The sequence below is a fragment of the Phocoena sinus genome, chromosome 7 (assembly GCF_008692025.1).
Source record: "Phocoena sinus isolate mPhoSin1 chromosome 7, mPhoSin1.pri, whole genome shotgun sequence".
In the NCBI taxonomy this organism is placed as follows: domain Eukaryota; kingdom Metazoa; phylum Chordata; class Mammalia; order Artiodactyla; family Phocoenidae; genus Phocoena; species Phocoena sinus.
Window position 1 is genome coordinate 6,544,806 of NC_045769.1, and position 12,464 is coordinate 6,557,269.

A 12,464-nucleotide genomic window follows, 5' to 3' on the forward strand; every position below is an offset into this window, starting at 1 on the left:
ATATCTTGAAAGCAATTTGTTGAATTCATTAAAATATAGTATGTACATGCTATTCGACCCAGCAACACTACTCCTAAGGACTCTAGCTTACAGAGATAAGAGCATAGAAACATAGAAATATATAAAGGTAAAGAAATTAAGAATGTTGATACAATCTTGCTTATAAAAGGAAAAATGGGAAAAGCTATCAACATCCATCAATATTGGTTAGTTGAATAAAGTATGGTACATCCAAAGTAAAGAATTTTATGCAACCATTAAAAAGAGCGACAGATTTGTATGTACTGACTGTAGATGTCCACAATTTATTGGCAAGTGAAAAAAAGCAAGGTAAAGAACAATATATCCAGTCTGATACCAGATTTTATTTTAATAAGTGGGTGTGAGAATTTACATTAGATGTATGCGCTTATATTAAATAATATTAAATAATTTCAGAAAAATTGGAAAAGATACATACAAAATGGCTAAAAGCATTTTCCTATAGCGGGTGGCATTGGATTAACAAAAGGGAAGTTTCGTTTCTTACTGTATTTTTCAGGATTTTTCCTAAAACAAGATTTAAAAATGCAGCCTGGAAATTATATACAATGACATCAATTGTATACACATACATATCAAAGAAGACAGCTTTGTAAAATTTGATGATGCACAATTAAATGAACTGGCACAAAATAGTTTGTTCAACGGAGAGAAATTACAAATGCAAAGGATATAAATGACAAATCACAGTTTAGTAAGGAAACTTTTTTTTTTAATGTCCAAAGCCTGATTCTCAATATGCTAAAAGAGAAGTAACTTACCTTTGACAACGGCTTTCCCTCAGCACAATTGATTCCACCGATGAAGACCATGTTGGGCATCACAGGTTTGGGATAGTTCAAAACAAAGTCACGTCGTAACAACCAAATTGATATTTGGCTGAAGAGATCAGATGCTGTGACAGTTGTCTGGAGAATCTCAGAGGCAATTTCTAAAACATTTTTGAAAAGATAGTGGCAAAATAAACGTTCCTCCAAGTGCCGGATATGATTCCACAGTCTCTGTCCGAAAGTCATGACATCAGAGAACCCTGAGAAATCTCTAGGAACGTAAGAAAGAGCGATGGGACACTGAGTGCTTTCTTCAAGATAATGGCAAAAGACTCCCCTGGTGAAGACCACAGATGGGAGTGAAAGATATTTGGCTACAATTAAGCCACACATATCAAAAGGATCTAGAAACACTGCATCAAAAGAACTCTCTTTTAAGTATTTTACTAATTTTGTGTCCTCAAACAAACTCTTACAATGTGAAAAAAGGTAGTCAAAAGCTTTGTTGGACGGATTCATCAACATATGAAGTAAACTTCGTGGCTGAGTTTTCCAGTGAAAATCGGAGAACTTCTGGAACTCACTATTCAAATTCTCCAGAGTGTAAGACGTGGAATAAGTCTTTACCGTAAGATTGAATGAACTTCCCAGGTACCAATTCACCTCTGGTATGACTAAGACCACCTCATGCCCTTTGTGGGCAAGTTTCTCCACGACCGGACGCATGGTAAACCAGTGGCTCCCATCCATGGGTACTACCAGCAGCTTGCCTGCCTCAGCAAAGCCAGGTGTCAGCAGCAGACACATGCACAGAGGAAGGAAGCCGGTTAAAATCGCAGGAGCCATCTGTTAACTGCAGCCCAGAGCAGTCCAGCTGTCTGGATTCTAAGCTCATGTAACAGGAGCGGCATAAGTACAGGCACAAAACCTGCCTCAGGAGAGGGCGTGTATTTAGACATTCATAAAAAAAAAAAAAAATTATACTCATTGCCAATGAATTACTCATAAGGATGATAATGAATGAGAAGCATGTGCTGAAACAGGTAGTAGTATGTTTTCCAGATGAGATAGCTTTTGATCTTTACCATGAGCAGAGACATTGCACTGCAATGCCCTTTTAGAAACAGAATTATTAAGCAATGCTCTTGGAACCTAAGGACTCAGAATGATAAAAAAAAAAAAGGGTAAGTTTCAATAAAGCTGGTATTTTTGAAATTTGTCCCAAAGGAAAATTTGGATTTTATCTTCCGAGTACCAAAGACTCTTTGCCCAGAAAGTGATTGGCATCCCGGATTCCAAGGAAAGATTTGAAGCACCTTGCCACTGACCTCCTCACTGGCAGTGAACTTGAGGTCGACAAGAGGAGTCTCTACAATGCTTGATGTTACTGCTTGTCTTATTCCATTTCCAAACCCTCTGAGGCTTCCGAAATGTTGAGATAAGATTGACAACCCCACCTCCCATTCTAGGGACTGATGGAATGTGGTTGTCATCTATTTTAAATTGTTTTCTCCAGATATGTCACATAATGGGGTTACCCGCCCAATGTTTGCGGGAAGTACTCCGCTGGGATTGCTTTCTCTTTTCTCTGGGCTTCCACAGTCCTCTGTTTAGACATCTGCTGTGGGATTGCCCCAATAGGCCTGGTACCCTCCTTCAGGAATCTCTGTATCTGTCTCACACTCTATCAAGATCGGTATCATCTGTATCAGATGGCTCCGTCCAGGACACCCAAACTATAACTGGTGACACTTGCTTAGTCACCATTTACCTTGGTGACTGGAAAAGTTTCAGATAAATGTCTGAAAAATAAAAATGGTGGTGAGTGGCCTGCCTGCAGGTAGGCTTATTTTAGAATAGATATCAATGAAATAGAAAATAAACAATAGAGATAATCAATGAACCCAAAAGCTCGTTCTTTGAAAAACTGAATTAATTTGATAAAGCTCTAGCCAAACTGATCAGAAAAAAAAGAAAGAAAAAGAGAGAGAGAGAGAGAGAAGAAATGACCAATATCAGCAATGAGAGAAGTGGCATCACTACAGGTTCTATAGATATTAAAAGAATAAGAGAATGTCATGAACAAGTTTATGCCAATATATTCTACAACTTAGATGAATTGGACAAATTTCTTAAAAGATGCAAACTACTAGAGTTTAATCAAGGATAAATAAATAAGCTGAATAGAAATAACCTATGTATTTAAAATTAAATTTGCAGTGCAAACTTTCCCACAAATAAAACCTCAAACCCAGGTAACTTCACTGATAAATGTACCAAACATTGGAAAAAGAAGTACTACCAATTATCATTCCAGAAAATATTCTGGGATATAGATACAATATACTCCAGTAGAAGCATAGGGAATTTCCTAATTCACTCTATGAGACTGTTACCGAGTCCAGGCTCACTCTGCTCGTCACACGACAGGCCTGTAAATAGGGAGACAAGGTGTTCAGGCAAGGAATAGCGACTTTATTCAGAAAGCCAGCAGACCAAGAAGATGACAGACTAGTGTCTCCCCAGAAAATCCTATCGGGGTCTGGATACTAGTTTCTTTTACAGAACAGAGAGGGGGAAGAGTTGAGGAAGTGAAGTAAGAAGGCCATTAATTTCACAAAATATCTCCTGGCTTGGCCAGCGTGGGGGAGGGGATGTGTCAATTTCTTCTTTGCTGCAGCCATTCACAGGTGGGCTGGGTCAGATTGTCTCCCTGAGAGCTGAACAAAGGTCCTTTATTTTAACATTCAGGCAGAGGGGTAGGGTTCCCTGAGGCAGGCCATTGTGTATGCTTATTATAATAAAAGTAAATGAAAAGCAAAGGTTAAAGTGGCAAAGGTTAAAGTAAAAGAAACAGATCCAACATGGAGTTGGATTTTGCTCTTCTGTGTTACAAGACCATAGAATTGGTCTATGAGACCAGCATTGCCACATAACAAAACTAAATAAGGAGTTTGGAGCAAAGTTTATTGCAAGACCATGAAGGAGATGAGGTGGTTCATGCCCTGAAAAGACTCAAGCTCCCCGAACGGTTTTGGCAAAGCATTTTTAAAGGGCAGGTGAGGCGGGGCTGTCACAGGGTACTGTCAGCTTGTGCACAATTCTGTGATGGGCTGATGGTGAGGCAGCAGGGCGGTGTCACAGGGGTTAAGATTATCAGTCCTTAGGCTCCAGGAGGCCTGGGGGTCTGTGCTCATGGTCAGCAAGTCGTTTTTCCATTTGGTGGGGGGTTTTCACATCTGCAAAACAGCGCAGGAAATTTGCATCAAATACTATTATCTACCCTGGCTTGTTTGTTTGTTCTGGCTCATGAAATTCTTTTGTTTGTCATGGAAATGTAAGAGTGGAATATTAATACATTTCAGTTGAGTTCTGTAATGTCAGGAGTTTTTCAAAAAAATTAGAAGATGGACTGGAGCTTTTTCTTTGTGAATAGAAACTGAAAAAAAAAATACTATTATGTAGGTACATCAGAGAGGAGCTAAAGCAGAGGATATGGGGGAAGGCATGTTCTGGGAAGGCCCCATAGGGCCCTGCTCGGTTACACTATAGACCAATACCCCTCAAGAACACAGATGCAAAAATTCTAAACAAATATTTAACAAACCAAATTCAATAATATAAACATATATATGTACCACGTAATACATAAAAATATAATACGTCATAACCAAGTGAGATTTATTCCAGGAGTGCAAGGCTGTTTTAACATTAGAAAATCAATCAAGGTAATTCACCATATAAATAAACTAAAAAAGTAAAACCATGTAATTATTTCAATAGGCACTTTGTTTGATAAAATCCAATATCCATTTCTGATAAAAATTCTCAGCAAACTAGCAAAAGAAGGGAAGTTTCTCAACCTAATAAAGAGCATGGATCAATATGAGAAACCCACAGTTGGGGCTTCCCTGGTGAGAGAAGTTCACACCCCCGCAACGAAGAGTAGCCCCCGCTCACCGCAACTAGCGAAAGCCCGCGTGCAGCAACCAAGACCCAATGCAGCCAAAAATAAATAAATAAATTAATTAATTAAAAAAAAATAGTGTTTGGACCATGGTGGAATTTCTAGATTAGATACCAGAGAATCACCAAGGCCTCTTTGGTAGAGAAATGCGAGCTCAGGGTGTGCCTCAGAGGGATCTGGTAGTGACATGCGTGATGGGATGGAGAAAGCGGCAGTCCACCTAAAATGTAAATCTAACGTGGGTGAGACTTAATGAGGGTCTGAGAGGCAGAGAGGGAGCCATGGAAAGCAGAGAGGGAGCCATGGAAAGCAGAGAGGGAGCCATGGAAACAGAAGCAGCATTGTCCAGGTGATACTTTGAGTTACAAATGATTGGATTCACGGAGAAAAGATGAAGTTTCAAAGACAGCTCCGAGACTTTGATGCTGCATGAGAGGAAGGATGGTGGTGTTAACAGACCTTTCATTCATTTAACACATATTTATTAAGATCCTGTAATGAGCCAGGCACTGTTGAGATGGTCGGGATACAGCTGGGTACAAGGGTGAGCCTGCGTCCTCAGAAGCTAACCTTCCAGTGCTAATTCTTGGCCAGGGAATGGAACTTTGAGGAACATCCACTGTTAGGAAGAGGGGAATGAAGCACAGCGGGCGAAGAAGAAGCAGTCAAAAGGCAGAAAGAGCAGCAAAAGGATAGAGTGCCTTGGCGCCAGGGACGAGAATCATGAAGAGGAGGCTGCCGAGGGGGCAAGGTGGCCGACGGAAGACTGATAAGAACTGAGAAGATGCGATTCCCGCTGTGGTTTCCTGGTCTAGACCTTCAACCTTCCAGCTGGTCCCCTGCCTCCAGTTCTTTCCCTACCGATACTTCCTGAACATTTGCAGCCACAGGAATGTCGCTATGTTCCAAATAAAAATCCCTTAGGCTGGCATTCACTTTGACTCCTGCCTTGTGGCTTCGTCTATCACTATTGCTGGTCTCAATCTCTCAAATCTTTAGCTGAAGTCAAAATGATTATCTTCCCGTTGCCCTCATTCGACAGGAGAGACGGCCAGAAGAGCCTATATAGGCTATTGAAAGAGTCCACCAAAGGTGCTCAAGAGGGCAAGAGAGGAGATTTTGAAGTATTTTTGGCGTACTCTTGTGTATGAGAGTTGGCGCAGACAAAGTAAACACCGAGGATGTTATAAAGGATCATAGTTACTTGTAACATTTTTCACTGGAGATACACCTGTAAAATGTCTCTGTAAGTGCACGGCACTCTTGAAGCCCTACACAAATGTTTCCAAGGTTTAAGTAACTTGGCATTAGCCGGGCCAAATGACAAGCGATCTTTGTACTCTCTACTGCAACTGACATGAGTTGCGAACAGAAATAAAAATAAACTTTAAGGGCTTCCCTGGTGGCGCAGTGGTTGGGAATACGGGACACGGGTTCGAGCCCTGGTCTAGGAGGATCCCACATGCCGCGGAGCGACTGGGCCCGTGAACCACAATTACTGAGCCTGCGCGTCTGGAGCCTGTGCTCCGCAACGAGAGAGACCGTAATAGTGAGAGGCCCGCGCATCGCGATGAAGAGTGGCCCCCGCTTGCCACGACTAGAGAAGGCCCTCGCACAGAAACGAAGACCCAACACAGCCATAAATAAATAAATAAATGAAAACTGTCAACAAGTAAAAATAAATAAACACAATAAAGAAAATAAACTTTAAAAAGTGAACGAATGAGTGGTAGGCTCACCGAGCGGACTCGCGAACCCGCCAGCAGACAAGGAAGCGAGCACTGTCCACCCAACACGACTCCCGCATTCTCAGGCCAAAAGAACTACATTGCCCATAAGGCCCCGCGCCACGGGCCGGCGCTGCCCCCGCCGGGCATCCTGGGAGACGTAGTCCGTGCGTTCCATAAATCGCTCACGCGGGGTGCCGCGGGAGAGCTGCTGACGTCAACATGGCGGTCCCTGGTAGCGGCGCGGTCTTTCGCTTCGAGTTTTGGCCGGGGCGGGGGTCGGGGCTTTAGGCAGTAAGTGGGGCCTGCGGCCGGGGATCTCGGGAGGGATGAGGGGGTCGAGGCGAGAGGCTGCCCGGGCCGGCCCCGGGATGCGGCGTCCTCCTGGTGTGGGGCTGCGGTCCCCCGCCTCGGGGACCTCTGCCTCCTCGCGCCCCTGGGCTCGGTGGCTTGGAGGGCTTGAGGGCCTAGTCTGAACGTGGAGCGGAGGAGACCGGAATCTAGACCACGCGCTCGAGGCCACACTTTCAAGTTCCATTTTTTGTGCTTTTCTTCTGAGGAACGGGTTGAAAAGGCAAATAATTGCATTTCAGCGTTTCCTATCCCTTAGGAACTGTGCTAGGCGCTTGGCCTTTCTCGTCTCCAGGTGATCCTCCTCCACACTCGATGTGAGGCCTTGAGCGGATTCTTTAGACCCCAGGAGCTAATGTTGGGATTACCGGATGGATACATGTTGTAAAGCCCTCGAGGCTCCATTATTTAAATGGCAGGGTTTTTTTCCCAGTGAATCTCCACCCGGTTGTCCGGCTTCGGGGCCATGTACTAAACTACTATAAAGATTAATTGGTTTCATTTAACCAAGTGTCATAATCTGGTGCAAGGAGTTTGAGAAGCAGAGATTTTAGGAAGTGATTCATGGTCCCTAGGCCATTGTCAACGCTCAGAATCTAGCTTTGGCTCTACCACCTCAGCAGATTAGGTGTATTGATGGGTTTTCTTTCTTTTTTCACTAGTGATATTAATATGCCTTTTTAAAAACAGCTGTCATTTATTGTGGGCTAAACCCTGTACCCTAAATGCTTTTCTTTCATTATGCTATTTGATTGTTTAAATGACCCTGCGTGCCGGTTGGTATCGCATTTTACTTATAAGAACGTGGGTTAAGTAACCTGCCCACGGTCACACAGGTAGTGTGGAGCAGGGATGAAAAAATTCAGGTCTTGCCGCCTCCAAAGCCCGAACTACTGTCTGTACTTTCTAAAGAGTGACTTAAAATGGAGACTCCCGAGTATAAAAGGGAGATGTGGGGAAGTTTTGTTTTAAAAATAAAAACGTTTATATAACATGTTATATTTTCTTAAGGGTAGTGTTTAGTTTCACAATGTTTGGGGACCTGTTTGAAGAGGATTATTCCAGTATGTCAAATGATCATTATGGAAAAGGGAAGAAATTAAAGACCAAAGCTTTGGAGCCACCAGCGCCTAGGGAATTCACCAATTTAAGTGGAATCAGAAATCAGGGTGGAACCTGTTACCTCAACTCCCTTCTTCAGACTCTTCATTTCACACCTGAATTCAGAGGTATGCTGTGTTACATGCATTTGGCTGGTAATATGGATCCTCGTATCCACCTGTAATTAATTATGCAGACTCACAAGTATATTGGACAGTGTGTGTTAATTGTTGATAATGAGGGACATAAATTGGTAATTCCGCAGAGGAATGTGAAGCTTGAATTATGAATATTTTCTGTTTGATCACAGTGGTGTTCAGTAACAAGATAAAAAAATAAGGCCATGTATGTATTTTCTAATTCCTATCATTTGAAGTACAACATAGACAATTTGTCATGAGTGCCAGCCTTCATTATTGTACACCATTTGTATTTTTGAGTTTCTCAAAGTAATAAACACTTAAACCAGAGTTACTCAGTACAGTTATGTGCTTCCTTTTGGAGTGGGGAGGGGTTGTCACATTATTCATACAGTCCGCAATCGTTTATCTGAAGTTCTGAAATCTGGAAAACTGACAGCCTGACCTAATAATCTGAACTTGTTTGGCCTGAGAGCCTGACCTGCTGTGAGACTGTTTATAGTCTTAATTATCTCACTTGGGTGAGCAGTCATCCATTTGTCACAGGAATATTAAGTCTTTGATTAATAGATACTGTTTGTCCCAGACTCTGCTGGGGATGTAATGTTAACATATTGGACCCTTTCTTTGTATTACCTTTCTAAAATCTGGAAATTCTGAATTCCAGAGATCCAGGGTGTTAGATAAGGGACTGTGTATAAGGAACAGAAACCCACTCAAAGTAGCTCAATTAAAAGGGAGGTTTACTGTAAGAATATAGGGGAATCTCCTAGAAGCCACCTACAGGAAGCCACCCTGACCTCCTTGGACCCTTGATTTCTTGCCCCTATTTTTCTCTACATGTTTGTCCCATTCGTCCTCTGCAAACTAGCTTCCTCCACAAGGGTCTTAGTCTCCGTGTTCCCTTGATTTCAGTGTGAAAGATTCCTCTGCCTTCACATGGCCCTGATTGGGGGCCCCCAGCTACGAAGCTCCATGACTGCAGCTCAGCTCCCCACTATGTCTCCATATTCTGAGGACAGACAACCTGGCTCATCCTGTATCCAGTATCTCATCCCCCTTCCCACCACTACCAAATTCAGCAAAGTTTTGTGACATTTTCTGTTGCTTCTAAGCTTACAGAGACTTCCTGCCTCCAGAGATTTAGTGTATAATTACCGTTATCCCCTTCTCAGGGCCATTCTAATGGGTCAAAGTGCATGTGGATTTGAGTGTTGCCTCTTGTCTGTGACTCCATCCACTCCATAAAAATATCCCCCCAATGCCTTCAGTAGTTCCACCGTTAGAAATTTGGAGCATGAATAAGCGGGTTCCTAGGGAGGTTAAGTTTTTCGCAAGTTTTAGTATAATTGAAGTTCAAGGGCAACTTAAAGTAGAAAAGTAGCCTTAAGAAGAGGGTGAGGAAGGCGACATGTCATGGAGAGCGCCGCTAAGAAGAAAGGGCTCAGAGCCCCGGGCCCCCTTCTCTCTAGCAAAGTGGGTGGCCGGCCAAGCACATGGGCTGACTCACACACTCCTAGTAAGGCGTAGCGCAGATCCTGAAGCTTATTGAAGAAGGCGTACACTTTGGAAAGGGTAAGGACTGGCGGAGAACTGAGGGGAAATTTTGGGAACTTTTTGGAATCATTTTAAGGAATAGGACTAGATTCAGTTCCACTGTACTCCCAGATCAGTGTAGCTGGGAGGAGTGGGAGATGATTGTGGAAGTCTTTGTATGGTTTTTATGCTTTAACCTTTATGTTTGTAACCTTCATGTAGTGTTTTTCCCAGTTTCTGCCGGGAGCTCAGGAGGAATATTACATAACAGTAATCACTAAGGCAGCAGTGGTTTTCAGTGCAAGGCAACACCCGTCCCATCTCTCCTCTCCCTGGAGTATATCAGAGTCTCCCAGTAGGTGTTGCTATCTGTTTGAATACAGACTTCCCAAAAGATTCAGATACACCCCACTAGGTGGCGTACCCAGACATTGAATTATAAACAAATTCTGGAGACTGGCACTGGGTTGCCAGCATCTTTTTCCAGGTAAGGTCACCACCATCTGTTATTACCCTCAATGCAGAAAAGATATTTTCATACCAAAATGGGAAGGGCGTTATCTCAGAGTTAAAGGTGCTCTTTCTTATGAAAGAATGGTTGGAAGTCTCATGTGTGGCTTGTAAACAAACACGTGTGACACTATTATATATTGTGTATTTCCTAGTATTCCTCATGTGGCTTTTGGGACCCACTGCCATAGGCAATAGGAAGCCACCAAAGATTTCTGATGTTATGGTTTTTATGTGTATAATTTTCCTTTTACAGCTCTCCCTTACTGAAACCTTAGCTTCCCACTTTCTAATAGGGTCAGTGGTTAAAAATAACATTACCAGAAAGCAAGATGGGTAGGCTAAGGGTGTAAATATTGTCAAGTCATATTTCTGAATCTTTAACTGCTTTCTACTTACTGGTGGCCTTGGCTTTCTAAAACAATTTTCAAAAATGAGATAATGTCATTTACATCTGTGATTCTACTTTTTCGTTTAGAAGCTTTATTTTCTCTTGGCCCGGAAGAGCTTGGTTCGTTAGAGGATAAGGATAAACCTGACGCAAAGGTATTAAACTCTTTGATTCACAGGGGTTTTTTGGAGTACTGAGGAAATGTTTTAAGGAAAGAATTAAGTTGCTTATTCATAGGACTCAATAATTTTATTAATTACCAAATACGATCTTTATTTTCAGAAAGTGTCTTGGCCTATACCTTACTGTTAAGGGAACTGCCCTTCCAACAGAGAATTACTTATGCAGATGCAATGCTGCTGCTGCTTTTTAGGCATACCTCTCTCTGCATTAAGGAGATACTCACAAGTTGTCCGCACTAGCGCGCCAGAAAGTCCGCTTAATGCACTTACTTGTAGCAACAACAAAAAATAAGGGGCCAGTGTTCTTTCAGTTTGGTATTCTGGAAGTAAACTGAGTGAGGGATTGGTTTACTGTAAGTGCGTATCTAATCACGTTTCTCCCTTGCTTAAACGTCATTCAGAACTTTATCACCCTCAGACTAAAATCTGTACATTTTTTTTTTTGGCCATGCTGTGCGGCATGCAGGATCTCAGTTCCTCGACTAGGGATCAAACTCACGCCCCCCAGCAGTGGAAGTGCTGAGTCTTAACCACAGGACCTCCAGGAAAGTCCCCTAAAATCTGTACTTCTTTTTTTTTATAAATTTTTAAATACATTTATTTATTTACTTTTGGCTGCGTTGGGTCTTTGTTGCTGCACGCCGGGTTTCTCTAGTTGCGGCGAGCGGGGGCTACTCCTTGTTGCGATGCGCAGGCTTCTCATTGTGGTCGCTTCTCTTGTTGCAGAGCACAGGCTCTAGGTGTGTGGGCTTCAGTAGTTGTGGCTCGTGGGCTCAGTAGTTGTGGCTCGCAGGCTCTAGAGCACAGGCTCAGTAGTTGTGGCGCATGGGCTTAGCTGTTCCACAGCATGTGGGATCTTCCCGGACCGGGGATCGAACCCGTGTCCCCTGCACTGGCAGGCAGATTCTCAACCACTGTGCCACCAGGGAAACCCTATACTTTTTTTTTTTTTAATAAATTTATTTATTTTTGGCTGCCTTGGGTCTTTGTTGCTGAGCACAGGCTTCTCATTGTGGTGGCTTCTCTTGTTGCAGAGCACAGACTCTAGGCACGTGGGCTTCAGTAGTTGTGGCACACGGGCTCAGTAGTTGTGGCTTGTGGGCTCTAGAGCGCTGGCTCAGCAGTTGTGGCGCATGGCTTAGTTGCTCTGCGGCATGAGAGATCCTCCCGGACCAGGGCTTGAACCCGTGTCCCCTGCATTGGCAGGCAGATTCTTTTTTTTTTTTATATATAAATTTATTTATTTATTTATTTATGTATGTCTGAGTTGGGTCTTTGTTGCTGCGTGCAGGGTTTATCTCTAGTTGCTGCGAGTGGGGGCTACTCTTAGTTGCAGTGCGAAGGCTTTTCATTGCGGTGGCTTCTCTTGTTGCGGAGCATGGGCTCTAGGCGTGTAGGTGTGCCAGCTTCAGTAGTTGCAGCACACAGGTTCAGTAGTTGTGGCTCATGGGCTCTAGAGTGCAGGCTCAGTCATTGTGGTGCATGGGCTTAGCTGCTATGCGGCATGTGGGATCTTCCCGGACCAGGGCTTGAACCCGTGTCCCCTGCATTGGCAGGCAGATTCTTAACCACTGTGCCACCAGGGAAGTCCAGCCCTGTTCTTAATAAGAGTCTTTCATGATCCAGCCCGGCGCCTCTCAAACTCCCCGTGTGGCAAAGAGCCCGTTTTTTTTTGTTTTTTTATTCACAATCTGTTGAAGATCAGACTTTCATTGGATACAATAAAAATGCTGTGGCAATGCAAAAT

General features: G+C 43.2%; 1 protein-coding gene across 6 annotated transcripts in view; it reads left to right on the plus strand.

The window, feature by feature from the left end:
- The first annotated feature begins 6,667 nt into the window (after window positions 1-6,667).
- USP40 (ubiquitin specific peptidase 40) overlaps window positions 6,668-12,464 on the plus strand; it is a 92,236-nt gene continuing 86,439 nt past the window's right edge. For 2 of the 6 annotated variants that reach the window (XM_032636876.1, XM_032636880.1), the window contains exons 1-3: window positions 6,702-6,800; window positions 7,869-8,086; window positions 10,623-10,690. In XM_032636876.1, the coding sequence (XP_032492767.1) occupies window positions 7,888-8,086; window positions 10,623-10,690 (267 nt within the window). In that variant the 5' untranslated portion in view covers window positions 6,702-6,800; window positions 7,869-7,887. Of the gene's footprint in view, window positions 6,801-7,868; window positions 8,087-10,622; window positions 10,691-12,464 lie in introns of all 6 variants that reach the window. The other 4 variants (XM_032636875.1, XM_032636879.1, XM_032636878.1 and 1 more) reach the window with 3 other exon arrangements.